The following is a 27,793-nucleotide window of genomic DNA, read 5'->3' as shown; positions in this document are numbered from 1 at the left end:
AAGCTCGGGTGCCAAGCCACACTAGCGCTCCGATATCCTTCTCACGCACTGCGCATGCGCTCTTTTGTGCAGGAGGATCCTTGGACGCGTCCCGGCTGACGCTGCGGCCTGCCGCCCCGCTCGACCTGGTGGACGCCGGCACCCAGGTGGACCTCTCGGCCGACACGATTGCCTACGACTCCGACGATGACATGATGAAGCGCAAGATCAGCGCGCTGCGAAGCCGCAAGGGTCACCCCATCTACTCGCGCGAGGACATCCGCGAACAGTACTGCATCACGCGCAAGGAGATCGCCGTGCTCGACGACAAAGGCGCCACCGCCCGCAGCCTGTTCGGGTGCCTGGCCGCGCAGGGAGCCACCGGAGGAGGCGGCGGAAGCCCCTGCAACGCGGCGCTCTTCTCCTGCGTCCAGCGAGCCTCGAGCGACGAGAACATTCCGCCCCCGCCGCCGGCGACGCAGTCAGGCGGCGCCAAGGACGACGATGACGACTTCGCCAGCTCGGGATTCCGGCGGCGGCCCAAGCCGTTCTGCCTGCAGGACCCGAAGTTGCGCTTCAGCAACCTCGACGCGGCCGACAGCGACTCGGTACGCGTCGTGGTTCACTCCAGGTCCTTCTCGGCACGACCCAGACTGCAGAGCTGCAACAGCTACGGCAGCACGAGCCAGGGAAGCCTGGCGAGCAGCAGCAACCTGAGCTACGTGTCGCGATGCGCCTCCCGACCGTCCAACCTGAGCTTCCAGTACGAGGGGGTCACGCTGGGCCAATGTCACAGCGTGGACGCCCTGAACGACGCCTCCACGTGGAGGCGTCGCAGCGACGGTGGCGTTGCGGTGCCCGACGCGCTGCTCGACGATCGCCGGCCGAAGCACGTGAGCTTCGACTCGAACGCGCTCGTGCGCAGTAACACAGTCGCCGGTGGACTGGAGGACGTCGAGCTCAGCCTTGGGGGACCCGCCGCCACGTCCACGCCGCTGGGGCGCCGCGCCGTATCAACGCCGGACGGTTCCCAAGAAAGGCTCTTGGACGCTCGCCACTACCAAGATTCTTTCGAGAGAGCCTCGTTCGGACGCCGACGGGCTCTGGTGAAGACGCAGGCCACACAGACCGAGAGCGTCTACAACAGGACGAAGGCGTCGCTACCCGCCTACCTAACTCTGTCGCCGCGGGCGGCGCGCGGAGCTAAGCACAAGGCAGCCCGGCGGCGCAAGGCCAAGGACGCGCGCCGGGCTGGCACATCCGTGAGCGACGACAGCGACGAGGACGTTATGGAGGTCGACCTGGTGAGCAAGCAGCAAAGGCTGCTCCCGTCTCCCAAGCCGCACAAGCATGGAAAAGCCAAGCAGGATTCACTGATGACCAACAAGTTCGAAGACGGTGAGGCGAAAAGTCCCCGCACCAAGGACCACATGGAAGAGCTCAGCAGGGCGCTCTGTAAGATCGACCTGCTGAGGGAAGCCAGGAGCAGTGCGAGGCCTGCCCCCGTTGGCCACGAAGACGCCGTGCTGAACAGCCGGCGAGACTTGGGTAGCAATTGCCATTCAGGACCGCGAGTGGAACACCAGTCGAATGCCAAGCAGTACCCTTCCAAGGAATCCAGTAGGAGAGACGAAAAGCGGAGCATTCACCCTGCGCAGCCTGAGGGACTGACGTCCCCGGAAAGCGAGTCGTCTAGTAGCCAGTTCACAGAGCGCGAATCCTCGCGGAGCGAACGTTCCACCAGCAGTTCTGGACCTGCCGTGGCGGCCAAACTGCGAGACGCAAACGCAGACGCCGGCCGGCAGGACACGACCAGCGAGAGCACTTCTGAATACGTCACGGCCACCGAACATTCCGCCAAAATTCGAGAGTCGACAGAAACGAGCAGCACCAGTCAGGCCCGCCGCGACGGAACTGACACGTCATTCGAGACAGCTTCATCGGCCAGCCTCTTCAGCTCACCTTCATCGAGGAATGGCGCGCGTACAAAAACTCCTTCCCCCAAAGCTTCCTCGAGAGACGTGACTCGGGATCCGGACGAAGCGGCCATGTCCTCCGAAGAAACGGAGAAAGGCCATAACGACTCGTCAGACGAATCGACCAAGAAGGAAGAGCAGGTGCTCTCATCGGAGTCAGGCGAGTACTCGCTGGGACGCGCTGAAGGAGTCGATGATGAAGATGAAGACAGGACAGACAAGTCCGACGATGAGCAAGGTGCCTTGGAGAGAGACGCCGACAGCATACCCGCATCCCAAGCCGACGAGTTTTCCGAATGCGCCGCGCCGCCCCACCAGCCACCCGACTTGATGCGCACGTCGTTCTTCGATCAGGGAGGACCGTGCTCGTCTCGAAACGACGAAGACACCGACGACATGGAGACCATCATGATGCCATTGATGACGTTCCGCGACGTCCAGAACGCGATCAGCCGCTCCGAAATTCGACAATACGACGAGCTGTCTACCGTGTCTGAGGTGTCAGAAGAGAACAGCAACTCTGACCAGCAAATCACCGAACGATACCAACCGCCGGTGCCAGATGCTATCAGCAAACCAGAGACACCACCTCCTCCGCTTCCTCCGTTGCCGCCGCCCACGGAAGAGAGGCAGCCGTTAGAAGGACGGGCCGCACTTGAACAACGTCCACCTTCAGAAGGACGACCCCCGCCATTAGAGCAGCCGGCATCGTCAGGAGAAACAGAATCACAGGAACGGCCAGCAGCGACTGAGCGGCTGACACCGCTGTCACCCGACCAGCCTAAAGAACCGTTCCATTACTCGTCCTCCGAGTACCTCGACTCGGAAGTGACCACTCCGAGCTTCGACAGCGCCACGACGTCGTGTAGCTTCAACATGGACCTGCCGCCGTCGGCTGCAGCAGAAACCTCGCTCGAGACGACAAGTCACGCGTCCAACCTGTCGACGACCCCGACCGACTCCGACAGCAAGAGCGCAGCGGTTGTCGAGGGCGAGCCGACGCGAAATGACGACACCGACGTGACGGACAGCTCGACGTCGACGCAGATCACGACCCGTAGGCGCCCGCCGGAGGCACCGAGGCAGCAGCCGGACGGCGGCGGCGCCATCCCAAAACTGCAGGGGATTGTCGGCGGCGTCGGCAGCACCGACCACCGACGCCGGCGCGAGCGCGCCTCTCGCGTCCGCTGGGAGATACTGGACGCGGCGTGTTCCGCTCAGGTGGCGACTTCGGCCGAGGACATCTGGATGAGGCACCGGGACCTTGGGGGACGCCGTTCGCGCTCCCTCCCGCGCAGCCCTGAGAGCAGGGGCCTGGACTCGGTGATGTGCAGCCAGTGCGGCGACAAAGTGCGCGAGCACCGCGTTCCCGGGCTCTACTCTTGGGAGCGGCCGCTGACCAGAGGACATTGCCTGGACGGGCGTCGATCGGCGCCGTGCCCGGACTACGGGCACGTGCGGATGCCGGCGCCGTACCCAGCGGCCGACTTTTACGACGACGATGAGGACGATGAGGACGCTGGTAAGCGGTGTCAATTTTGTAACGTCACTTCCTTGTACGTTTACAGAACCGAACAAAAAAGATGGGGAAACCAATAAGCCTCCTTGGGTGAAACTGAAGCGCCCATGCTATAACATAAGGGGTAAGTGGTACTGTCAGCCGTGTGTCCGAGGAAACTCAGTCTTTCCGCTCGAGTGCCGTTTGGCTGACACGCACACGCACACACACGCGAATATATATATATATATATATATATATATATATATATATATATATATATATATATATATATATATATATATATATATATATATATATATATATATATATATATATATATGATATGTTTGCTGGATAAAAGGAGGGGGTAGAGCCATAGCCGCTTTCGTAACTTTTTTTTTTCTCTCACGATCATTGTGCCTAGTCCGTTTGTATCGATCTCGATGTTCTTTTTCTTTTGCAGGTATTCACTCGAGAAGCTATAGGCAGACAAGCTGGCTTTACATTACCCGGGAACACGAAATGTTGGCCTGGAAACAGCATCTTAGGGGTAATTGTAAGTACTTGTAACATCAATATCTTACCGTGTATTTGTGTGTAAACGGTTCATTTGATCATCCAACAAGCAACTAGAATGCATGAATGAATGAGCTTAAAAGAGTATGGATAGTTGGTACAAATCCATTGGTGCAAAAATTCCGCGATGTAAACATGGACAAGGGGGAAAAAAGCAGGACACGCACTGTTGTTGGGAGTGCCTGTTGTGTGTTCCTCCCTTGTCCGTGTTTATTTAGCGCCGTTTTCTCACCGATGGAATGAATGGGCTGTTGCATTGGTGAGCTTGATTAACGACTGTGCAAGCGAGGAGACAGTCTAATAATGAGGCACAATCTATATTGCCAAATAAAACTGGGCGCAGAACGCTTAAAGCAAAAGAAAAAGCAGACCAAAGAAACAAAATCATTTATGGCAGGCTGCAAAGTCATCCTGGCTGTCAGTCATGTCATTATCCTTTATCCATGTCATGTCATTAGCCTTTATCCATCCACTAGGCGTGCCTTGAGCTGCAGGAAGACTTACTCCCACCGCTACCTTCACCTGCGTGAAGTCGCTTACTACGCCCGTCAGCTCCAATAATGAACTGTCTGTTTGTAAACAAACGCAGCGGAGAAATATGTCATTCTCTCGCGTACTAATTAGGCGCTCGAATGCGTTTGCCGTCGAGACGACGAGCGCATGCCACAAGATGAATGAACGCCAACGTTAATTTTGCTACTTCTGTACCAGTCGTAAGCTAAGCCCACAGCAGAACGACGACGCTAAGCGTCAGAGCCTTTGCGGTGTGCATTAGGCGGCCGTTAGTGCCGAGAAAACTAACGCACTGCGACTTCCCCCGCGGAACAAGGGAAGGAAGGGTACGCGGATTTCGGAAGCTGATAAAAGGCCTGCTTTCCATTATTCGTACTTGGCTTCGAGGCAGTTAGGAGCTGCGGCAGCGTTATGACAAAATGTCACAGCATTTAAGAAGAGTAAGCGGCCCGCAAACGACAAATGTCCGGCGTACCGAGCTTGCGGCCGCGTATAGCGTCATTACATCTGCGACAGGGTAAAAACTCTGCGTTGCCCGAAGCGCGGCGAATTCTTCCGGTGGCTCTCACAGGAATGGACGCTGCGTTTCCAGCGCTGACCTTAGGGCTTTAGGCCGTGTCCTCGCTAGCGAGTGCTTGCTTTATTGCCAGAACAGCACTAAATTAATGGCATCTGCGTAATAACTACCAAAGAGGTCAATATTGTGAGTGAGTGAGTGAGTGAGTGAGTGAGTGAGTGAGTGAGTGAGTGAGTGAGTGAGTGAGTGAGTGAGTGAGTGAGTGAGTGAGTGAGTGAGTGAGTGAGTGAGTGAGTGAGTGAGTGAGTGAGTGAGTGAGTGAGTGAGTGAGTGAGTGAGTGAGTGAGTGAGTGAGTGAGTGAGTGAGTGAGTGAGTGAGTGAGTGAGTGAGTGAGTGAGTGAGTGAGTGAGTGAGTGAGTGAGTGAGTGAGTGAGTGAGTGAGTGAGTGAGTGAGTGAGTGAGTGAGTGAGTGAGTGAGTGAGTGAGTGAGTGAGTGAGTGAGTGAGTGAGTGAGTGAGTGAGTGAGTGAGTGAGTGAGTGAGTGAGTGAGTGAGTGAGTGAGTGAGTGAGTGAGTGAGTGAGTGAGTGAGTGAGTGAGTGAGTGAGTGAGTGAGTGAGTGAGTGAGTGAGTGAGTGAGTGAGTGAGTGAGTGAGTGAGTGAGTGAGTGAGTGAGTGAGTGAGTGAGTGAGTGGAGTCCAGCTCCATGTATAGCGCAAATTACTTCACTACAGCGGTGTGCTTCGTATCAAATAAACCATATGACCAGTTATATCTGTAGCCTCACTTTCTGATTACTTCTCAATGACGCGTCTTGCAACTTCCTGAAACCAACCGAAATTATTAGATGCAATTAGAAACCAGATTAGTAACCAGGTGCAATTAACAATTAGTAATTAGTGAATAGTAACGATTGTCTGAACTAACGATAACGTGTTCTTGCTTTCTATTTCAAGCAGCCAGGAGAACTAGGAAAGGTGAGTATTCGAGGACCTTTGGCCAAGCGAACCTAGAGCTTCGTAGTTTTGTCTTTGCACTCGTATCATAAGTAGCTGCGAATCGGGAGAAAGTCAGCCTTGTGCTTGCGTAACGCGTGTAAAATACGGGTGGTTTCATTTTCAGCCCAACGCAGTGCATCGACGCAGTGGACATTTTTGGCGGCTAAACTTTAGTTCCGCTCCTATTCCTAGTTATGACAGGAGCCAAATTGATCTCCGTCCAAGGACAACAGTTTGCTGGCGTAAACGCAGCTAATGTGACCTAGGGTGAGGAATCCGCCGGCCACCTACATGCCTACATGCACTGGCTGGCTTAGCAGACGCCGCCATATGGTCATGGAACCGTGGTTTGCATAACCAAAACGCAGGCTTGGCGTGCCCGAACAGTGTAGCAGACGACACAAGGACGACGCCTCTTGGAGGCGCGCCCCTGCGCAGGCTTGCTTCCATGGCTGGCCGCGCTATATGTATACCTGCACTGGCGCTCAGCGGAGCGAAGCCACGCACTGGCATGTTCATTCTAAATGTGGAATAGCCTGTACCCCCTGATCACGTGAACAGAAAAGCACATTTTACATGGCAGCCCCCATAAAGTTCTTGTGCCTAATTCACGAATCTTTTCATTCGAAAGCGATTTTTGCCATTGGCCGACCGCTGTCGCTAATGCGAATGTATCCAGCGTCAGAATTGGCTGCAATTTTCTCTTACGAACAAATTTAGTACACGAGAGTTTTGTGAATAAGAGCGCTGGTTCCTTGCTTTAGTATCTTGATTTCCTATCAACGACACGCTTTTTCGTCTGTTTTCTTTAATACAGTTTTCTAAGTTCGCTATTCCTTCCGTATTAAACGGGTTTGCCAAGAACAACACTCCGTCCAGTGCGTGTGTTTGTGTTTACATCTCTCGCGCTGTACTTGGCGCGTTTATCTACAGCCCACCAACTATGAAATCGATCACTGACAAGTTCAACAGGTGAAACGCTTGTCGGAACGCGGTACTTGTAACTGTGAGTTCGAACCACTTGAAGCGAGACCAGCGAGGTGTGCTCTGCAAACTGACTCAAGAAGATCGGCCTCGTACCTCTTAGAAGGTGCGTTCACGACACTCTGTGCTCCTCGCACAAGCTTATTTATCACAAACACTCGGGCAGTACGTTCACAGACAAGCGTTGTTCATTTTTCAGAGCAAATTAATATCGCAGCCTTGTTCGCGTGAACGCTATCGCCTTTCGATCGCTTAATTTTTATATAGTAAAAATGAAAATGTATCCAACTCCGACTAAGATGTCAGTGCTTTTTCCTCAATGTTTATCGGGATAAAGAAATATGGCCCACTAATAATAACGCTTGTTTTACGTAAGTTGCACCTTGTGTCTTGCCGGCGCACGAACGTCGTTGACCGTGCTGTCGAAAAAGGTGCAGGCGAATCAAGAAACTCACTTACACAAGAAAGATATTTGTGTAGGTCATGGGACACTGCCTGCTGACGCGAAACACATGCGCAAAAAATATAAGGTAATTTCTATAATTATTCATATTGCGCAAAGAAGTCTGCGCGGAAAAAAAAGGCAGATATGACAAGCATAGGAGCATAGTAATGAACAGATGCTTACCTGTGTTTACGTGCGGAGCGTAAAATCCATGTCGCGTCACAACACGCCTTCCTTCGTTGGCACAAATGGCGGTGCAACTAAACGGTTGAGTCCGTTGCTTTTAGATTTTCAAACTTTCAACCGTCGTCGCTCTGTGCTGCTGAGCAAGTTCACGCAGCTTGGTCTTTTTCGACCCTATATGCTCCGTGATTTCAAATTTACAAAAGGCCGAGCTTTACCTCGATGCGAGGCCTCACAACGTTGTTCCACAATTATGTTCAACTGCAGCACTCGACTCTTGTCTGCAGTGCTGCTGCCATATTTCACTGAGTGATGCGATGTATTGTTATTGGTGATGATGAGCCTTAAACAATGCACGTAACCGCAAAGAGGTGAGGGCTCACAATTGGGCGATTGTACGAAACGCACAGATAACAGCTACGGGAACAAAGCGACCAACCAGAGAAGCTAAAGCAGCGAAGAGAGGAATTGTGCGTGATGAATATAGGCGAACCAGATAAGAGGGCGATTGCATTAAAAAGTTATTGAAAGAAGATTCATTGAACGGTTCAGGTAGAAAAGAATCCTCAACATAATCACAATAATAAGAAAAACAATTCATATTGTAAACGTTTTGTTGCTTGAATTAAGTCACGCACAGCGTCATACACATCCCCGTGTGAAAAAGCTAGAACCGAGATAGTAAGACCAAACCACTTACAATTCATAACAAGTTTACGAAGCGTAGCTTCAAGAAGCATTTTTGTTTGATTAATGCACCAGCGGAAGCGATGTTCCCTCTTTTTTCTCCTATGAATTTCTCGTCTTTTTTTCTCCTATTTACACGGTTGGGCACCCTGTCCCTTTCTGGAGACAAGTGCTATCCCGCCTTTCTCTCTGGATGGTGTTTGCATGCGTTTACTTTATTAATGGCTACAATAATAAAAAAAACGAATCTCCCTTCCGCAGAGAGCAGCAGCAGCAGCGTGCTGTCGGACTCTTCGCCTTCGTCCTCGTCCTCGTCCTCACCGGCGCAGAGCCGCTCCAGCTCGCCGGAGTCGACCGAGTCGGAGCGCGAGTTCCGACGTCAGTACGTGACCCTCACGCATCGCATGATCCACCGGAAGGCCAGCCTCGAGATGTACCGCCGAATGGCGCACCGTTGCTTCGGTGAGCTTGCAACGCAATTATCTCCCTTCGGTTTTGTTTTCCCTCGCACGAAAAAGTGGCAACCGCTAAACGCTGCTGCATTCAGTCTCTTGACGAAGTGACTGCCACCGCGACGTGACGTTAATGGACTGTCTACAAACAAGTAGCTACTTGCAGGTATCTCGTGCGTGCAGTGGAGAGATCAAGTTTTAACCGGAAACATGGTATTAGTGCAATGCGAATGGTACGCACATTATTATTATTATTATTATTATTATTATTATTATTATTATTATTATTATTATTATTATTATTATTATTATTATTATTATTATTATTATTATTATTATTATTATTATTATTATTATTATTATTATTATTATTTGTTTTGAAAACATATACACATTTAACAGGAATGAGAAAGTGAGGAGCAGGCTAGCAACTGCCACTAGAAGGAGCACGATGCCTGCCTACCCTTTAGAAGGGAGGTGACAGCAACACGAAAATGTAAGATAGGAAGGAGGAGAGTGAAGAGGAAAGAAAGAAACAATACTAAAAGAAGAAAGAACACGCAATACACATCACACACAGTAGGGCCGGTCACTGAAGGTCATGCATCTACAGAATGGTAACTAGAAGAAATAGTATCGATGCTACAAACATGGATCTCAGTTAGTTAGCTCTATAAAAGTAAGTAGAGCGCATTTTCGCATTCAAAGAATGCACCTTGAAAAGCATCAAATGTACAAACTACTCGCAAACGCCTCCGCAGATGATGAAGTAAGGGCAGGAAAGAAAACGAATATACCTGTGTACATCGTCCAGAGATAAACAACACACCTTCCTCATTGCATTTGAAATCAGGAACATTTTAATACTTTCAAAAATCACAAAGCTCCGTTTTGGATGGCACCTGTGTACAGTCGATACTTGCAACGAGGCGTCTTCGACTCAAGCTATTGCAGTTCACCGGACTTCAAGCTGTTCTGTGGAAGCTTTGCTAACTCGTGTAAAGTTTTCTATTCTTCTCTGATGGGCATCTTACAATGTTCCGGACTCAGAAGCTACCTACCAATGTAGTTTCAGAATGTTTGGAAGATTCATCGTGACTGGAGCCAAGCCTGAAATTAGGTAGGCGGCACTAAGTTCGACGTCAGCACGAGCTTCCATGCGCCTGCAGGCCCGGTCATGGAACGTGATACATTGGGCACTCTTCTACTTGCCTTTGTCGAGCACTACATTAAACTTCACTGTCCTACTCGCACCAGTAACGACTTTTTTTTTTAAGTTTGCCCCTGAGGCATAACATGTGTGAAGCATACGTGTTATGTGCACATGTAGTAGTTTAATGTAATGTAGTGTAACGTCAGAGCACATCTAGTAGTTCGTTATATTCAGCGAAGTCCAACAGGAATCCATAGTGCAGGCCATCAATCCACAGATCGTACTAAGGTGGGCTGCTTGAGTGTAGAACCCTCATTCGACATAGTGGCGTTTTGCTGAGTGCATTCCGAGATAACTCCACAAGTGGTTGACTTGAACGGCATCCTAACTTCTTTCGGATGCAGAAAAGTACGTATTTTTTTAAAGATAGTTTGAGAAACGTAGTCTCTAGTTCCGTCCAACTTAAGTGCACTACCAACCAGTTCACATGTTTCAAAAGGAAAAGAACTGGAACACCAGACGAAGACGAAGAAGTCGACAGGACGAGTGGTAACTAGCAACTGAGGTTTATTACCATGAAACGCATAGCAGCAAAAAGTCGCATCTGCGCGCAGTATGCCTTGACATACTGAAGAACAAGATGAAACACACGTGGCAGAAAGCACCCTAGATGACTATGGAAAGTGCCAAGAGGCAAAAAAACAACTTTCACTGGTTAATCGAAAAACCGGGTTTCTTTATCTGCGAGAGCCACCGAAGGAAAGCCACATGTTTCATGTGCATTGCAAGTAATACCGCAGCATACGACACGCACACGCGCACACGCATGCACACATACACACATGCCTGCATGCACACACATACGCTACACGCACGCACGCACACACGCACACTCACACAACCCGCCGTGCTGGCGCTGCTAAACGCGATGGCGCGATAAGCGAATGTCAGTCGTGGCAGCCACATTTCGATGGGGTTAAATGCAGAAGCGCCCGTGTACTGTGCATTATGTCCAAAATAAACCGGAATCCCCCACTACGGTGTCCCTCATAATCATATGTTTTTGGCACGTGAGATCCCAGAATTACTTTTTTTACACGCTCGTACACATGCACACAACACATTACGATACTTTAGTGCGTATAGTACGCTGCAGGGCACCTTTAGCGTTGAATTTTATGAGAACGAATTGATTAATTAAGGAGCTAATACCTAATGTCACATTTATGGCTTTTTCTTTCCAGCCCTCTGAAGTCATTTTATTTTCTGCGGTACATAGGTACATTCGGTGGTGCCATTTGCATGGCATGTCGGGAAAAGCAAGTTATTGATTCAATTGTATTCACTATCCTCGCAGCCACTGTAGTGTGGGCGTGTTTTTTTAGCATGCGGGGATGGTTCCTCCTTACATCGTGTGAGCGTGCGCCGCACAGAGGCAGCGTGAAATTTTTATTAGAACGAGCTCACGGTGGGACTACGGTCCGGCAGCGCGTGTTTGTAGCCCCGAAACACGACAACGAATAATTCAGCTACGGCCTACCTTAACTCCCACGAGCGTTTCGCGCGTGGCTATTCTCGGGTCTTCGTGTGGCTCGCCGTCCGGCTTCTCGGCCAGGCGGTCACTGGCCGCTGCAAAACAAGCACGTGCGCTCTACTGCCAGCCTTTGCCAAGCTGAGCCGCTTTCGCTATAAGCATCAGCCATTCTCGGAAAGTACAGAACAGTGTTTCTTAGCGGGAAAGGAAACAGAAAAAGTTTCCTTAGACGGTAACTTCACCTCGAAACATCCGTGCTCAGTCCTTGTGAAACGAAGAAAGGCTCCCGTTTGGCCACCGTTGAACCGATTGGAATGAAATTTATGACATTTAAGGAAAAATCCTCAACTCTACCAACTTCCAAAAGCCTAAAATGCTTGACGTAGTCTCCTTTTTCTTTCTTTTTCTTTTCAGAGCTTGTCGCAAATCTGAAAACTAAATTGATAAAGCAAGGAATTGAAAAAAAAATTCCGGCTGTCCTTAGCTATGGCCTAAGAAACACGAAGGCGAAAGCTTTGTAAAGCGTGCTGAAATTCATCTTAATCCACCTTAATTTACTTGAATCCTCCTTATTCCACTGTAATCCGCGCTAATCCACCCTAATTCAGCTTAATCCTCAATTATCCACCCTAATTCACGCTAATCCTTATTAATCCAATGACTAACAATTACTAATAAATCATTAATCATGTCTTATACACGGCCAGACATGCTTTGGTTCGCTTCTGGCTTTCCTTGGGTCACATGATATTTTCTGTACCTCAGAATGCGGCCTTGAAACATAGAGATCTAAGGCTTTCGCCTTAAAAGAAAAAGAAGCATGAAGGTTACGAATCAGTAACATCACACTGAATGCAAATATCGCAATACTATAAACGTCATCAATTAAGACGTTCAAAGTGCGCAAAACTTTTGCCTTATACACCGCTCTCAAGATATAGACTAATTTGCGACTGGTTAGTTTGCAGAGCTCACGTCAGTAGCTTTGCACTACTAGTGAAGTAGCTATTTCGCATAAACTGTAGACGTGCGTTATATTTATCTACTGTAGGAGCGCTAGTACATGCATGTGATTTAAATAATTGCGGCACCTCTTTCTACTGCGTACTTGCGGATATGTAAACATGATGCTTCAACGTTGTTCTTTTAATTGATTGATCTTCAGCGAGTTAAACTGTATACTGAAGGTCACAATCTTAAATTCAGCTTCATGATATGGCGTAATGTCAGGCGTAATGTCACTTTCACTCCTAAATGCCCCAAATAACGTTCAAAAGGGCTTGGCTTCACCGACTGTCACAAAAAAACAAGTAAAGACAAGGAAGGAAGGAAAGCGTTTCTGCGTTTCTGCATCTATCTTAACACTCGAATCAGAGTTGGCTCCGAGTTGAAGGGTTTTCGCGTTGAAAGTTGGACTGGTTTACAGCGGCTTCGGCTTACAACAGTGGTCATGCGTGACGTCACACTCACGCCCGCTCGCACACGTGCGCACACGTACGCACGCACATGCGCGCCGCGCGTACGCAGTCATTCTGGAAGCAACACACACTGTCATGCCAGTTGTCACATTACGCTTTAAAAAATTGAAAAAGCTCAAACAGAACGTGGTGCGAGCGTGGACTCCAACTAACAAGTGACTTCGAAAGAAGGGAAGGCTTTCATAGTTGTGCTTACGCCCAAACGAAACGTCATGAGACGCTTGTGGAACAAATCCAGCAATGGCCTGTTCGTCACAGGTAATGGCAACAATCCAAAAACTTTGCCAACGACCCATTGTCTCCCTTCTGTATAGACTGCACCGAGTGTGAGTGGCGTCCCTCAAGCGACAATGTTTTGGATTAATCCAGCGCTTCCCAACCTCGTCGCCAACAAGCCGCCTAATAACGTAACCTGTCTAAAGGGTTACTGACGACGCGGTCCTTAAGGCGACCGATCAGCCACATATCCGAGCTACCGGATAAATTAAATAACTGCGCCAAGAAGCAATGAAAGCGGTACTCTCGTGCAAATCAACAAACATAAAAAAAGGAGGCGACAAATCCCTTCTGTAGAGGCTCGATCGCCAGACAAGCTGTTCGACGTCCCCGGTGAGCTCTCGCTCATTACATCGGATACTCCAAACGTGCCCGGCATCGACTCACCGCTCTAGCTCCGACGGTGGCTCTCGGAGACACCGCGCGAAGGTTGCGCGTAACGAACGGACGAATGACGCGACACCGCAATAAATAATGAAGTGTAGTAGAGAGAAAATAAGGGAGTAGGGAAGGCAGGAATAGGGAAAAGGAAAGCGGAGGCCAGGGAGGAAGGGGTGGCTGCGTCGAGAATTCGGCGCTCCGCGCTCGTTATCGATTTAAGGCCGCGGCCGACCAATCTAATTTGTTGGCCCATCCGCGTCGCGCAGATGACAACATCGAAGCTGTCGGCAAGAATTATCGAGGTGCCGAGTACGCGGTGCACAACCGTGCTTTGCGGAAGGGCCGGACACGGGGTCCGCCGGTGGCGGAGCCGTGAGTCCGGGCCCCGGCCACTCGTCTCTCTCTCTTCGCACAGAGATACGTCGCCAGCGCTTACAAGGGCCGCCGCTCACTCGCGCCCGCTGCTGCCTTGGCGCTCTGGTTCAGCCTTGCGGCAGAGGCGTCAGGGCGCCAGCCTTTTTTTTGGAGGGCGACGTTGCCTTTGCGCGAGCGGGATCGTTACTGTTCTCGGCAACTGCCGAGAGTCACCCCCCCCCCCCCCTTCATCTTTACGTTATTCGCCTCTTATCGGGCAGGGAGTGCACGGGAGTGCCGCGTAAGCATCGAACGCGCGCGGCCTCAAAGTAGATTACGGCTACGAGAAGAGATGCGTTTGCCTCGCTCCTTTATGCACCGCCTACCCCGTTTTCGTCTTGCTCCATGCGTCGCCTGCTTCTTTTTTTTTTTCATTTATCTCATTTATGCTTTGTAAGGAAGTCTAAGCATATGCTTCGACCCCATTCCTCTGCCACACACCTCTTCCGGCCTCCACCGCCCGCCCCCCCCCCTCTCCCTCTTTGTTTGAATTAGTTTAGAGCGATAAGTGCCGTATTTTGCCATACAGGACGGAAGAGCCGAAACAAATGCCTATCTGTACCAGCGAACAACTTTCTGTGGCAAGGAAGGGAAAGTGACGCACTAAGGAAAATTAGAAACTCGAGGTATTCGTTTTCGTGTTTATTTCAACTAGTTTCCGAGTCTGTGCAAACCTGTCAAGCTGTTTAAGGATTTGGTTTCCCTTTACGTTGCTCGTGTACCGATTCGTGATTCAGCGTTCAAATCCTCTTGTCAAATGGTTCCATGTTTGGGCAGATAATATCTGAAAAGCTAGTAGAGATAACTACCCAGACTTTCAGATAAGACAAGTTGTTTATCGCGACATATTTCATTCGTTATTCGAAGTTTTCGATTACCACTGCTGCTCTCCCCTCCTGTTCTCCTCCCATGCAACTGTGTCGCTCCTGCGTAGTATGTAGCCCAGATGGAGGAGGAAACACTGTGAATGCAGAATGCCCTGGTCTCCCTTCTAGAGGCCACCAAGACCGTGCGGATCGAGAAGAGCAACGGAGAGTTCGGGTTCCGCATTCATGGAAGCCACCCGGTCGTAGTATCCGCCATTGAGAAAGGTAAGCGATCTTCCTGCAGAAAATCATTTGAGTGGTTGAGTGCTTGATTATAATTTGATTTTAAAGTCACTTAGCTATGGGCTTCGGCTATCTCATGACAATTTACAACGTACTAAAATACTGACGCTTATTTTCATTTATTTATTTATTTATTTATTTATTTATTTATTTATTTATTTATTTATTGCTTTAATCAATGGAGCGTCCTGCTGAAATTATTTGTTGATTCACATTTGATATGAAATTCCTTTAGCTACGGTCATTGAGTTTTCACGACGTTCTAAAATGGCAAGGTGATTGATTGATTGATTGATTGATTGATTGATTGATTGATTGATTGATTGATTGATTGATTGATTGATTGATTGATTGATTGATTGATTGATTGATTGATTGATTGATTGATTGGTTGATTGATTGATTGATTGATTGATTGAACCAGTCAGTCAGTCAGTCAGTCAGTCAGTCAGTCAGTCAGTTAGTCATTCATGCTATTTTGTTTTAACAAATCCTTTCACTATAACTTCGCTGTGAGCGATGTGTTTATACCTGTACCGCATTTTAAAATGTCGAAAGCGTGGGCGCTTCCAATTCCTACAGCTTCCCCGTCAACGGAATGCGGTTCGTCGGGCCAGGAATATAATTCTAGAGTTCGTGTTCCGCAACTATTCGCCACATTTCAACTCATCCGCTTGGGCGAGCAGCAGGCATTTAGACATTTCTCTCCTTTGTTTTGTTCTTCCGTCAGCAATTGTCGCTTGACGTACTTATTCGGGCTCACGACCTGGCCCAGCGCCCCCCCCCCAAGAAAAAATGAGAGAGAGACTGAAAATTATGCAGATACACCGCGCTCGTTCGAATCTATGGACGTGAAGCGAGGCTTTCGTGAAGCAGGCAACGAAAAGCTTTTTAACCTAATCGCACCTTCGTATTCGTTGACTCGCTTTTTTATCTCATTTTGTCTTTTCTTCCTCCCTCTCGGTCAAGCTTTGTCCTCAACAGCGCACGAAGAAACAAGTGCTTCGTCTCTTATAACGCAGCACCGCGATGAGAGCCGCAGGGAAAATAAAAGGGCGCTCGCGTATCGACGAGTGAGCAAATAACAGCAATAAGCAAATAATAACCGCAGAGTTTTCGTGCATTCTGCGGCAGATGCGTGTCGGCGCAAACCATTTTCCCGATGAAGGATTATGCGGGTTCGACGAGTCGAACAGGGAGCGCTGCTATGCGTGGGAGGATGGGAGAACGGGGAACCACGCGGCATTTCAAGCAGTACAAATAAAGGATGGTTTTGTCCTCCAATCGAGACAAATAATCTTTGGGTAGAGAGAGGTCGCCCCCCCCCCCACTCTTCATGCAGGAATGAGAAAGAAAGAAAGATGGAAAGGCAGGGACCAGGGTCGAACACTGTCACGTAGGCGCAAAGAGGAAGATTGTATGGAATGATAAGCAAGAAATAGAGAGTCCATGTGCACGCATGTGCAGAAAAATGTTCGCAATAACGCCTTCTAAAGGGCATGAAATGTCATGGTATTGCGGGAACGCAGTAACGGATTCGGAGGATGCCGAAACACTGAAGCACAAAGAACAGGAGACGGTTAGAATTATTACTGATTATAATCTTTATCTGCGTCCACATTGAAATTGGGCGGCGACAAACATAGTCACCTAGCTAGCTTGCGCTAATCAGGTTTTACCACATATACTGCAGTCTGCCATTTTGCCTATCTCTATATTTTCCCTATTAAAACATCTATATTCACACTGTAAACTTAACTATGCCTGTAGCGACCATGGCTTCAAGTTATTCCCTGTTTTCTCTTTCTTTTTTCACCATTACTGAAATTCTTATCACGACCGCAGCAGTAGGTTTGGTAGCGACATCTGGTGATGCTTTGTTGAACCATAATGCTCAAGAAACGCTTTCGTTTTGCGTCACTGTTCTTGCTGAAGAAAAACAAAGGGTGCTATTATGAACGCTGCCAAATTCCGCCATGTCGTATTCCCGCCAGGCTGGCGTTATTGAACCAATCAGAGACGGCGTAGTTGTTTTGCGAACCAATTGTACATGATAAGATGGCGAATTTGACACTATGGCGATATTTGAGTGTCCAGAATAGCATCCAAATGGCGAGCCACTAAACATTGATGGCTGTGTTGCTGCGGACTCCAGCAAAACAAAACAGAGCGAGTTAATCATTGCAATAATAGTTCTCTGAGATCTGGTCGAACCATATATGTGGAAGGGTTATGAAGCTTTGTTAAGCTGAATAAGCAAGTTACACTTAAGATACCCAGTACGCTAACCTTATCGCGAGCGAAGGCTCGGTGAGTTTGAAGGGACGTGAGCACAGATGGTATAAGCTGGAAAGCGCAACTGAAACGAGGAGACGCACACAATAAAATTGAATAAATAAAACGCAGCGCAGATCTTGTCCTGCCATGCGTGTTTTTAAATGCGAAGTATTTGTTGAAGAATATTTGCCACTTTCACAGTATCTATCCATCTACCTGTCTAGCCGCCTACGTCTTGACATTCTCATCGTCGTTTCGTTAACTTGGTATGTGCCACAATTCGCATAGAATTGACAAGAGTGTATGACGAGCATAAATGATCGGTCATAACATGAATATCATGACATGCGTGTCACGAAGGTCATAAAACAGCCGCCTACGTCTTGGAGCTGTCGTGGTGGTTTCGTTAACTTGGTAGGTACCAAAATTGTTTCCTAGTCGCTCCTCGAGGCTGTATACCGGGTTCGTCGCCCGCTCGTCTGTATACCCTGCTCACACAGCCGCTTGGAAGTGGTCACGCGCGATTAATGGTGCGTACGCTCCGAGGGTATTGGTGCCGTTTCAAGAGCAGCAGTGCTTGCAGGTCAAATGCGTCAAATGCGCCGCGCGGAAAGCGAGCGACACGGTCCGGAGAAAGGGCGCGGTGGTAACTGAGGCGGCCAGCGCCATTCATGCCTACCACAAACCAAGCTGCGTGCGCCGTGCTGGGCCCAGGATTCAAAGCGTACACATTTTCCATGATTCCATAGCGATAGAATGGCAACCAGAGGAGGTGGCCTTGCGATGGAGGGACGTCTGACGTCGTGCTCCCTTCTAAATATTTTTTTTTTCCTTTCCTCCGTGGCCCGATGCTAGGCACGCTGCTACCTAGAAGAAGGACTGTGGTACGTGGCGTGTTTTATGACCTGTAGCCTTGGAGAGTCGCCACCATCAAACAGAAGGCAGTGCGACGCCGGTTTTGTGATTGAAACCAAAACTAAGCTTGTGCAACCATCCTCTTTCTATTATAACAAACATGCTCAGTCCTTTCGCAATGCATGGGATTCAGTTCTCCGATGCAGCGGCCCCACCTTCCAGAGCATTTTTTATACTTGCTGTTGATGGTATGTAAACGACTTCCGCCTTTTACTTACGATTGACATACGATTGAAGAGAGTTGATGGGCCTCAATAGCCGTTGCCAGCTACTCGGAAAACGGCGCCCTCTAAATGACGCACACAGTACAACTGATCGAGTGACGACCCAGAAGGCATCACTGTAAGGAAATACGTTGTTTCGAACACCATGCAGGCGAAGGGAGCTGCGGACACATTTCGTTGTTCGGTCTATACACACAGGCCACGACATAGACCCGTCGCTCCGCACGACCAACGCGTCATAACCGCGCTATTTGGTTTTCGTTAACGATGCTCCCGGAGGCGGGGGACTCCAACGACGATAATACGGCCGCTGCGCGTCGGCCAACTTCGGGCGCCTAACACTCATCATTTGCTGGGGTATTCAAATCCACGCGTCGGCTGATTAACATACCCGATCTAATCAAATGCGTTTGTTTGTCCTAGTTTCGTTCGCGACGGTCTCAACTTACCATCTTTTTCTTTTGTTTTTTTTTCTTTCATCAACGTCGACTAATTCTGTGTGGTCGCGGTGTTTACTTGGTATTTAATAAGGACAGCGCAACGAGTGCCCCATCATAGCCTCGTTCTCTTCTACGTGTACTTTTTTTTTTTGCCACGAGTTGTTCCACGCTTTGGCGGAAGGAAATGACGGCCAGAGGCCCCGATTCATTATGCAGCTCATAATGAATCCTCGGCACCAGCGCAGTTTTTTCACCTTTATATGAGTAATTCGCTCTCGCGTCTCGCTATGGAGTCCAGACACTAATATCGTATCACAAAGAAACGCCGAACAGAGTTCGAACTGCGCAAACTGTAAGTATAAAGCCCATGCACAAGAGGTATTTTCCTTAGACTCTTCTTCGTATTTTATCTTTACATTCTTTCTCCTAATCATCTTCTCCCGCTCCGCTTCATCGTCTGATAAGAAATGTACGTCGAAGGCTCGTTACCAATTCCATGTCCAGTTCCGATACTTTTCTTTTCGTCGTGTCGTTCCATTTCCTTCATAACGTAAAAGGAGCCTCGTGATATCGAATTTCTGCTGCTCTACGCGTGTCTCATATTTTTTTTTCTGTCAGTTCTTCACCTCCGTCGTCATATATATATTTAATTCGCATGGTTTTCGAAAGGAATTCAGTGCTTTTGCGCGTCTTTTGCGCGTGCGTGCTTTAGATTTACGTCGCTGCAACGTGGGCTCTCTCCTTCACTTGGAGCGAGCAATCTGCGTCTTCCGTACCTGACTCCAAACCCTCTCACACTTGCCTTCTGCATACTGTTATATCCCGTTCCTATAGGTGGGCAGCGGAACCTGGACGAAAGACAAGAGGGAGTTCCCGATACGAGCGCAGACTAACAACTGGTTTATTATTTTTTTTCAAACAAGGGAGCAAAATATACAGAAAAGTTAAACACGTATGATACGTGCGCTCGTATCGTGTACTTCCCCTTGTCTTTCGTCCGGGTTGCGCTGCCCACCCATAGGAACGTGTTCAATCACCAACTCGCCCAGCTTGCCGTGTTAATTCTGTGTTATCCCGGACGTCCGTTAACGCTTCGGAACTCTTTCAGTTGTGGCAAACGGATTTCATCTTCGGCTGGCAGTGGCAGGCACTGTCAGTGAATGCCATGGGCTCCCTGCCATCGTCATGGTGACGGCATCTTTTTTTTAGCCTCGCTTTATTAATGTAGTGCTCGAAGCTTAAAAAGCGCAGAAACGACAGAAAAGGGGCAACAAAGAACGACACAACGAGCAAAATAAGCAAGTGAGGGCGACGCTAGGCGAAACGAAAGAAACGTTGGCCATGCCGTCTCCGTTTGAGTTCCGCGAGCGATATGGCGAGAAAATTAAAAATCAACACGTTCGAGCGGAGCCACGCAGACTGGGAGACATTTATTCGGGAACAAAAACATCCGGTGAGAAAAGATTTCCGCCGCCACAATAGACGGATGACACAAAGTGCCCATCACCGATTTCCTTTCTTTGCTTTCTTTCTTTTTCTTCTTTTTTCATATATTGTGTATGTCTCTTCTCATTGTGGCAGTAGTAGGGGCCTGATGGCACAACGGAATCATTATGTCCCGCTTTCGGCGTCGCGGAGGTCCTTGGGGCTTGCTGGCTTCCCTGAAATCCAGCACTGACGTCGTTTCCTCCTTTATTTATTCACATCGTCGTCGACCACGAAATGGCGAATGTTTGTACTAGCAACGACACATGCAAAATTTGGAGGCGGAAACGCAAAAGAGTCCTGGACAACCAGGGCGCGAGAATAGATTAAGGCTTTTCCGTTATCTTTTCTTTCTTGTTTTTAACCATTTAACGCTCCTTTTCACTTTTTTCATCTTTAAATGGGAGCATTCGAGGCGTCAAAAACATATGCAAATATGAATGCGGTGCCGTGTCACGACAGGATGCAGTTTGCTTTCAACCGCGTGATTTCAGCGTACTGTGTGCTCCGAAGGGCAGCCACCGCACGACAGAGAATCGTCCGGGCAGACTTGTTTTCAATATTCAAAAGACTAGCGCAAAATAGCAGAGACACAGACAGAGAAGACGACAGGACGAGCGCCTTGAAGACTTGTTTTGTCGCAACACAATCCAGATTTATTATTCCTTCTCTCCTTTCGCAGCGACATTCTTGTGCTGTGCAAAACAAACACGCAAGCCTGAATCTAGAAAGATAACGTGTAGAAAAAGTGTATGTGCGTGTGCTTGCGTGTGCGTGCGTGCATGCGTGCGTGCGTGCGTTTTGGTAAGTTGTGACTGCACAAGGCTCTAGTAGAGTACGATTCGTCATATATTGTATTTCGACCCCGTAATAAGACAATATGCAGTGAAAACACCATGAGTTTCGAAGGACAACCTATAGACCGCGTTACCTCGCACAAATTGCTTGGGGTTTTCTTTCGCGAATACTTGGAGTTGTCTGTCCACATCGGTTACCCACGGACGAACGTCTCCCGAGCTGTTGGTATAATTATCATGTAATGTCGCTTATTTTCGGTATGGCTAAAAAAGCAAGTTTACTACCCGATCCATTCGTGCCTTCATTGTTGCCTTCTTGTAAAGGGGACCATGACCAAATATTGACCTAAGCTACATACATCTGTTACAAAAGAGAGCTTTGCATTTGATTGAAGCATGAATTACATACATGCCCAAGTCTCTACCCTTGAATCAGTGTATTTTCGCTTACATACAGCGCCGCTGTTTAGAAAGCGTGAAATACTAATAACTAACAATACCAGGTCTGAAATATTCCCGACGGTTGTGTACCACGAGGATAAATTTAATCCAAGTGAACGTTCTCAGTAGTTCCTCTGGAAGGACAACGGCCACAATTTGCGACGGAACATTTACGAAAAGAATTCACTTCGTGCCAGCAATGTCGCGCAGAAATTAGCATATTAAATTGCACACTTCCTAAACCAACGCAATTCGGTAATCAATGTAATTGATTAAAGTGCCTCTATTGGCATTTTAAAATATGCAAGCATATTATTACCAACCCAAAGCTAAGGTCACAATATGTCGACTGCTTCTTGATTCATACATATGTCGCGTTTGTATCGCTTTTTTTTCTTTGCAGTCCAAAGTTGTGTATGGGATTATTTTCATTTCCATGATGTTTTCATGCGTAAACCATTTGTCTATATTTTTTGCATCTCATTGGTTTACTTCTAGTATCTCTTCGCCATGTGTTCTTTTTCCTGGTATCTGCGTAAATTTTATTTCGTTTTACTCAATGTTGAGAGGTGTGTAAGTGAAGAAATGGGGGTTTGGAGCGGAGGAGCTACTTCAGGCTTTCTGAGGCTTTCCGAGCCTTCGCGCCAGTCTACTACGCGACTATGTACTTCGGCTGACTGAAATAAAGATGAAAATGAAAGTGACAATTATTATGCATAGTGTACGGGTGCGCTCGGGCGTTTGTGCATTTACGTGCACGCAGCACCAACTCGCGGGCTTCCCGCGCTCGCGTGCTTTGCGCACTCTGGCACGCGCTCGCGCGCTGATGTGTCGGTGCCATAATGTGCGCGTATACTCGAATTGAAAAAGCGGGAGTCTGCATTCGCCAATCAAATGGTTAAGCAGGGAGGCATCAAAACTCGCAGAAATTCGGGAGGGAGAAATCGATTTCTGATGGGGCCTGCCGCCAGCCAAGGACAGCTCCCGCGCCGGACGAGACGCCGGCAAGGATAGATACTCCGGGCCAATTTTGGTCCGCTCAGCGGCCGAACAAAACGACCACCCCTCCATCACCCCCCCCCCCTTCCCCGCCCCCATCGATCGTTGCACAGAGACTGCCAACGACGCCTCTTATGAACGGACGGACCCATTACGACACCCGAGCTGTTGTCGCTTTTTTTTTCTCTCTCTCTCCTTTTGGGATCCGGCTTGGCTCGATACGTGAGCGGGCTACCATAGGTCTTCCCTCCTCTCTCTTTGCCGATTGGAGCTGACTTTTGAACAGCCGCCTGATCATTAATTGTCGCGCACATTTCGGCCAGGGTTGGAGAAATACTGGCAAGAGGGAAAGAAAAAAAGGCAGAGTGGTGGGGAAATGTTGCTTGCGCTGGCAATAATACATTGCTGTTGATCAGCGCGTGGACTGCGGTAGGATCTTATAAAGAATGCCGTGTCTGCGCGCGCATAGCCATGCCACATCTCACCAGCTGCGCACAGTGTAACGATAGCTGTATGTCGAGTCAGCCGGCCAGAAATCTTGGGTTATAGAAGCACGCTAACAACATTAACGAGAAAGTCTTCCAGAAGCCACTTGGCTGATCATCGTGTGAAGCTATAGGTGCCGCTTTCCATCGTTTAACAACGCAGGCGTCTTGTTGCGGCATAGCAGTAAGGTTACGCGAGATCAAGAAATAAGCTGATCTCAAATGATTGTGTCGGTTGCCCTGATTGCTAAGGAAAAGTTGACCCTCTGGAAGGCATGTGAAAAGCATTGGTGTCTGCTTCACATTCATTCTTGGTCTTGTTATCTGCGTACACGTGAGTTTTGTTGAGGGCTGTTTGCAACTATTTATTTGGACGTGGTTTTCATAATTTCGGCTGTGTGTGGCGCCGAATCTCGGTGCTCTTATTTTGTGTGCTACTTGGCGTTGAAGACACCACGAGTTTTCAATTTTTCACATTAGGACCGGAAGAAGGGCTCCTCCACTTTGTGTCTTTGATTGCTGGACACCGAATAACTAAAATCTTCACGAAAAGATTGCTATCGGACAATGAGCGAGCCCTGCTGCTCCTTTCCGTGGAACAGGCAGCCAGCTCTCTTCACTCATTAGCTGACACGAGCTCTGGAATTCACTGCACTGCTCGGAGTTTTGTGAGACAGGGTACGGGCCCCCACCTCCTTACAGTGATTAAGGCTTGCGTAGGGGCTGCTTGGAACGGCATTGTTGGGCTGACGACGCGCTGGGCTAACGATGCACTGACGCAAAACAACACGCGACGTTCTTTAACCGTTTTTTTTTCTTTTTTTTCTGACATCACAAGGGTCGGATTGTTTGATAAATTGAGCCATCAACTTTTCAACACCGGTGACACCGCTATAATAGCAGCTGTCACTATCACTACTATATAAACTGCATCTATAAGGACGTCTCAAGTCGACAAAATTATCCGGCAATACGTCGCTCCGGAATGCACGAATGATTATTGAATAGTAATATTGCAAAACTAATAAGAAATATGTAGCGGCTGCCCTTAGGCTGAAAAAATAACACATTCGTCCGCTTTAGACGCTTTAATGGTTACAGTCTTTACTAGATTACCATATCTGTTCCTGGCAAGTTGCAAAACCTTAAGCAATTGGTGCAGAAGTTGCTTTATCACTTGGCGTTTTACGGTATATATATATATATATATATATATATATATATATATATATATATATATATATATATATATATATATATATATATATATATATATATATATATATATATATATATATATATATATATATATATGTGTGTATATATTACATTTGAGAGCCTGTACATCAAAGACCTACCTGAATGTCGCGAAAAGTTGTTGGTAATTTTATGCCCGGCGAATTTCATTCAATTCCGTTCAGCGGTTGCTGAACGAGCGTATCCACTTTCCCGACGTGCGTTTCAAACGCGAAATTGGAACGGGTTCTCAAATAGTAACTTCGCTTAAAATAACGCTTGCTTAACATACGACAACCTAAATAGCTAACGTCTCCGATCGGGCATCACCTATACGTTGATCTCGGGTTGCTCGTGCATACAGGTCATACCAGAAATAATCTCGTCATCGAAACTCCCAGCGTGTCATTGCGGGTTGGGATACAGCTAGGACGTTTCGATTTATTGCGATATGCCGTTGGCGCCGCCGGCGTTGCTCTGCCGTGCTGTTTCCAGTAACCGTACTTTGACGCCCAGCCATATACATGCAGATGAACGATCGCCGATCTGCGTAACATTGGTACGTTAGGTTTTTAATGGTAAAGCCGGGCGCCGAAGCTCACGGGGCACGACATTTCGTACACGAATGTGAATGTTTGCTCTGTTGAGCTATGGCGCTTCTAATTTAATGGATTACTGTGTCGGTCCAGAAGGCCACTGCGCAATAAAACTTTTGATTCGAGCCTATATATGTCTACGGTTAACGGGAATGTTATCCTTCTCGCAAGTCCTTGTTTCGTAATCTCCCGTGGCAGGCTGTACCGTATAAGCTGCTTCGATACGACGTTCTTGCCAATAGGAAGCCAGGTCATGCGCATATATGTTGGGAAATACCCTCGAGTTCTGTCGGATTGAATACATCTCTTGCGAAATTTCCTTATATACGTGAAAAAATGCTTGCTTACCCACCTACGCATACAACAGTACTGCACTTGAATTCGACCGCTCGGTATCGCCCATTTTGCTTGCTTCTTGTATTTTTTTGTTCTCTTTTTTACATTCTTGCAACATTTTTTTTTTCACCCGGCATCACATTGATCAGGCTTTTTTTTTTCCTCCGTACAAAGTATGCGCTATGATTCACTCAGCCCGGAACTCACTGCGGCCGTTCTGTTTGACTACCTTGCGCAAACAGAATGACGGCGCAGCGCGCCTGTAATTTAAAGTGCCGTGCAGCCGTTTTATGAAGAGCTCAAAATACCGCGGGTACCTTTTGCTAAATGCAGCAGGCTGTTACTGCGACTTTGCGATTTCATCGGAGTAACAAAAAATATATTCCCTACCTTTTGATCAAGTTGCCACGAATCCACTTCAACGTGCCCACGCTGTACTTTTAAAAGGAAGCTTTAGCTCGGGGGCTCCCGTCTAAATAAATATAGGAACGGAGAAATTATTTTTATCGTCAACCGCATGACCGAATTTTATTAGTTCTGTTGCATTCAAAAGAAAAAGTTAACATTTAGTGATTGTATAAGAGGCAGATTTTCTATTTATAGCGTCACTTTTTAATAAATATTGTTGAACATTGTTAACTTAACAAAAACCCACGAAATATCATTTTTACAGCTATGTAAATCAGCAATGAAAAACGATATTTCAGTTCTGTAGATTGCACTTATTACATCTAAAGCGCACAAGATTTCTGCGTTCACCCTTCTAAATTATACTACTAATTCTTGGGCGGGACCTTTTGCAAAATCTCTGTAAACATTGTAACAAGGTCACGTAAGTAGTAAACCTATATTTCAACATTGTCCGCTCTAGGTGCTGTAACCAGCGCAGTTTACAGAACTGGGATGTTTGTGTTTACTGCGGAGTCACTGATTGTCACGGATTTGTGAACTTAGTGCGCCTATATCTTTTAAAAGTGCTGACTCTAGGCAATTTCTGCAGAAAAGAAACGGCATGCCCTAAATCAGTAAAACGCTTCATATTGTCGTCAGAACTTAACTTTCTCTCTCAATGCAACAAACTTCGTTCAAATCGGTCCAGCGGTTGTGCCATAAAAGCATTTCTGTGTTTTTTAGTGTATTCGAGTAGGGAAATCGCGGTTGGCTCCGAGCTAAAGCTTCCTCTTGAGTGGCTTCAAAAACGCGTCTCTTGTTTCTCGTATCTTTTCCACGAGCCGTCTCGCTGTTGTGTCGTGTCTTGTAGAGGGCGGTGCTACGTCAATCACTGTCAGTTCCAGCAACACCAACACTGACGTTGTACTCCTCGAGAAAGGGCAGGTTTCTAAACGAGCTCGTTACTGCGAAGGCCTGCCGCGAGCACAGGCTCTCGACCGCATTAGTCACGCATCGCCATCGACTTAAAAACTAAAATGAAGAAAAAGAAGCAAGTTGCACACACACCCGCAGCAATGCGACGCATGCACCCTGAAAGAATGTAGTCGTCGTTACGAGAATCGTGTTCACGAAATGGATGAACTCGTGTACACCAAGCGCTCTCAACGCTGGAAAATTTAATCATTCTACGAATGATATGCTGCTCTTAATACCGCGTTCGAAAAGCGAAAATTAGGAAAGCTTTTGTACGTGTTCCTGCGTCTACATTTCTTCGTCTACGCGCATTCCTGAGTTTTGTGCCTCAACAACGCTGTTGTAGTGGCTTCATTGTTATATTATGAATTTCACTAAATTTCGTTTATTCTAGATGTGCCTTCATGAGCCTTTAAAAAAGCAGTAGCCCCGTTAAGTTCGGCTTTACAATATAATCATTTCCTGCTCATCAGCAGTAGTCTAGCCCCGAGCAGGCACTGCTAGACTTTGTGACGTCACGCGTAGCCGGTGCGAAAACAAAATCTGAGGTGACTTTCAGCGTGCGGTCTTTCTTTCATTTTTTTCCTGTTTTTAAGCGAAGCTTTATTTTCCACTCCTCCAAATTTTGTGTGGGTTTTCGCTGCAGAGTGCTGTCTTGCCGAGTATACAACGACTTGGGTCGCCCGATGTGTGCCGCTGTGTATTTGCCCGAACAGACATCTTTGGGCACTAGGTATGTCCAGCTGGGCACGTGTCACTGGACGCGTGAACATACTTGGCCAATCCCCTATAATTGGTATGGACCACTGACCCTGTGGCCCGATTAGACAACGGAACAAGAGGCATGAACTCAACAAGACGGCAACAGAAAATTAATCAATTCGGCTACAGAAGCAGCCCAATCTGGAGAAAACTCCAGGGAACAAAAATGACCACAGCGTGCATTTAGCGCGAGGAGCTGAACTACGCGGAATAGAAGTGTAGACATCTCAGTAAGCATCGAGGAAATGCGCCGATTCACACATGTGTGTAAAAGCTGCCG

The 27,793-nt window shown here is 47.9% G+C and overlaps 1 protein-coding gene across 3 annotated transcripts in view; it reads left to right on the top strand.

Moving 5' to 3' along the window:
- The window catches only part of LOC139060175 (serine-rich adhesin for platelets-like), an 841,896-nt gene that overhangs the window by 792,471 nt on the left and 21,632 nt on the right, over positions 1–27,793 (top strand). For 2 of the 3 annotated variants that reach the window (XM_070539103.1, XM_070539105.1), the window contains 5 exons: positions 73–3,477; positions 3,920–4,012; positions 6,018–6,038; positions 8,620–8,820; positions 15,042–15,137. In XM_070539103.1, the coding sequence (XP_070395204.1) occupies positions 73–3,477; positions 3,920–4,012; positions 6,018–6,038; positions 8,620–8,820; positions 15,042–15,137 (3,816 nt within the window). The remainder of the gene's footprint in view (positions 1–72; positions 3,478–3,919; positions 4,013–6,017; positions 6,039–8,619; positions 8,821–15,041; positions 15,138–27,793) is intronic. The other variant, XM_070539104.1, reaches the window with a different exon arrangement.

Source organism: Dermacentor albipictus, chromosome 5 (genome assembly GCF_038994185.2).
Source record: "Dermacentor albipictus isolate Rhodes 1998 colony chromosome 5, USDA_Dalb.pri_finalv2, whole genome shotgun sequence".
In the NCBI taxonomy this organism is placed as follows: Eukaryota; Metazoa; Arthropoda; class Arachnida; order Ixodida; family Ixodidae; genus Dermacentor; species Dermacentor albipictus.
The sequence above is the reverse complement of the archived record's forward strand: the minus strand, read 5'-3'. Positions and strand labels throughout refer to the sequence as shown.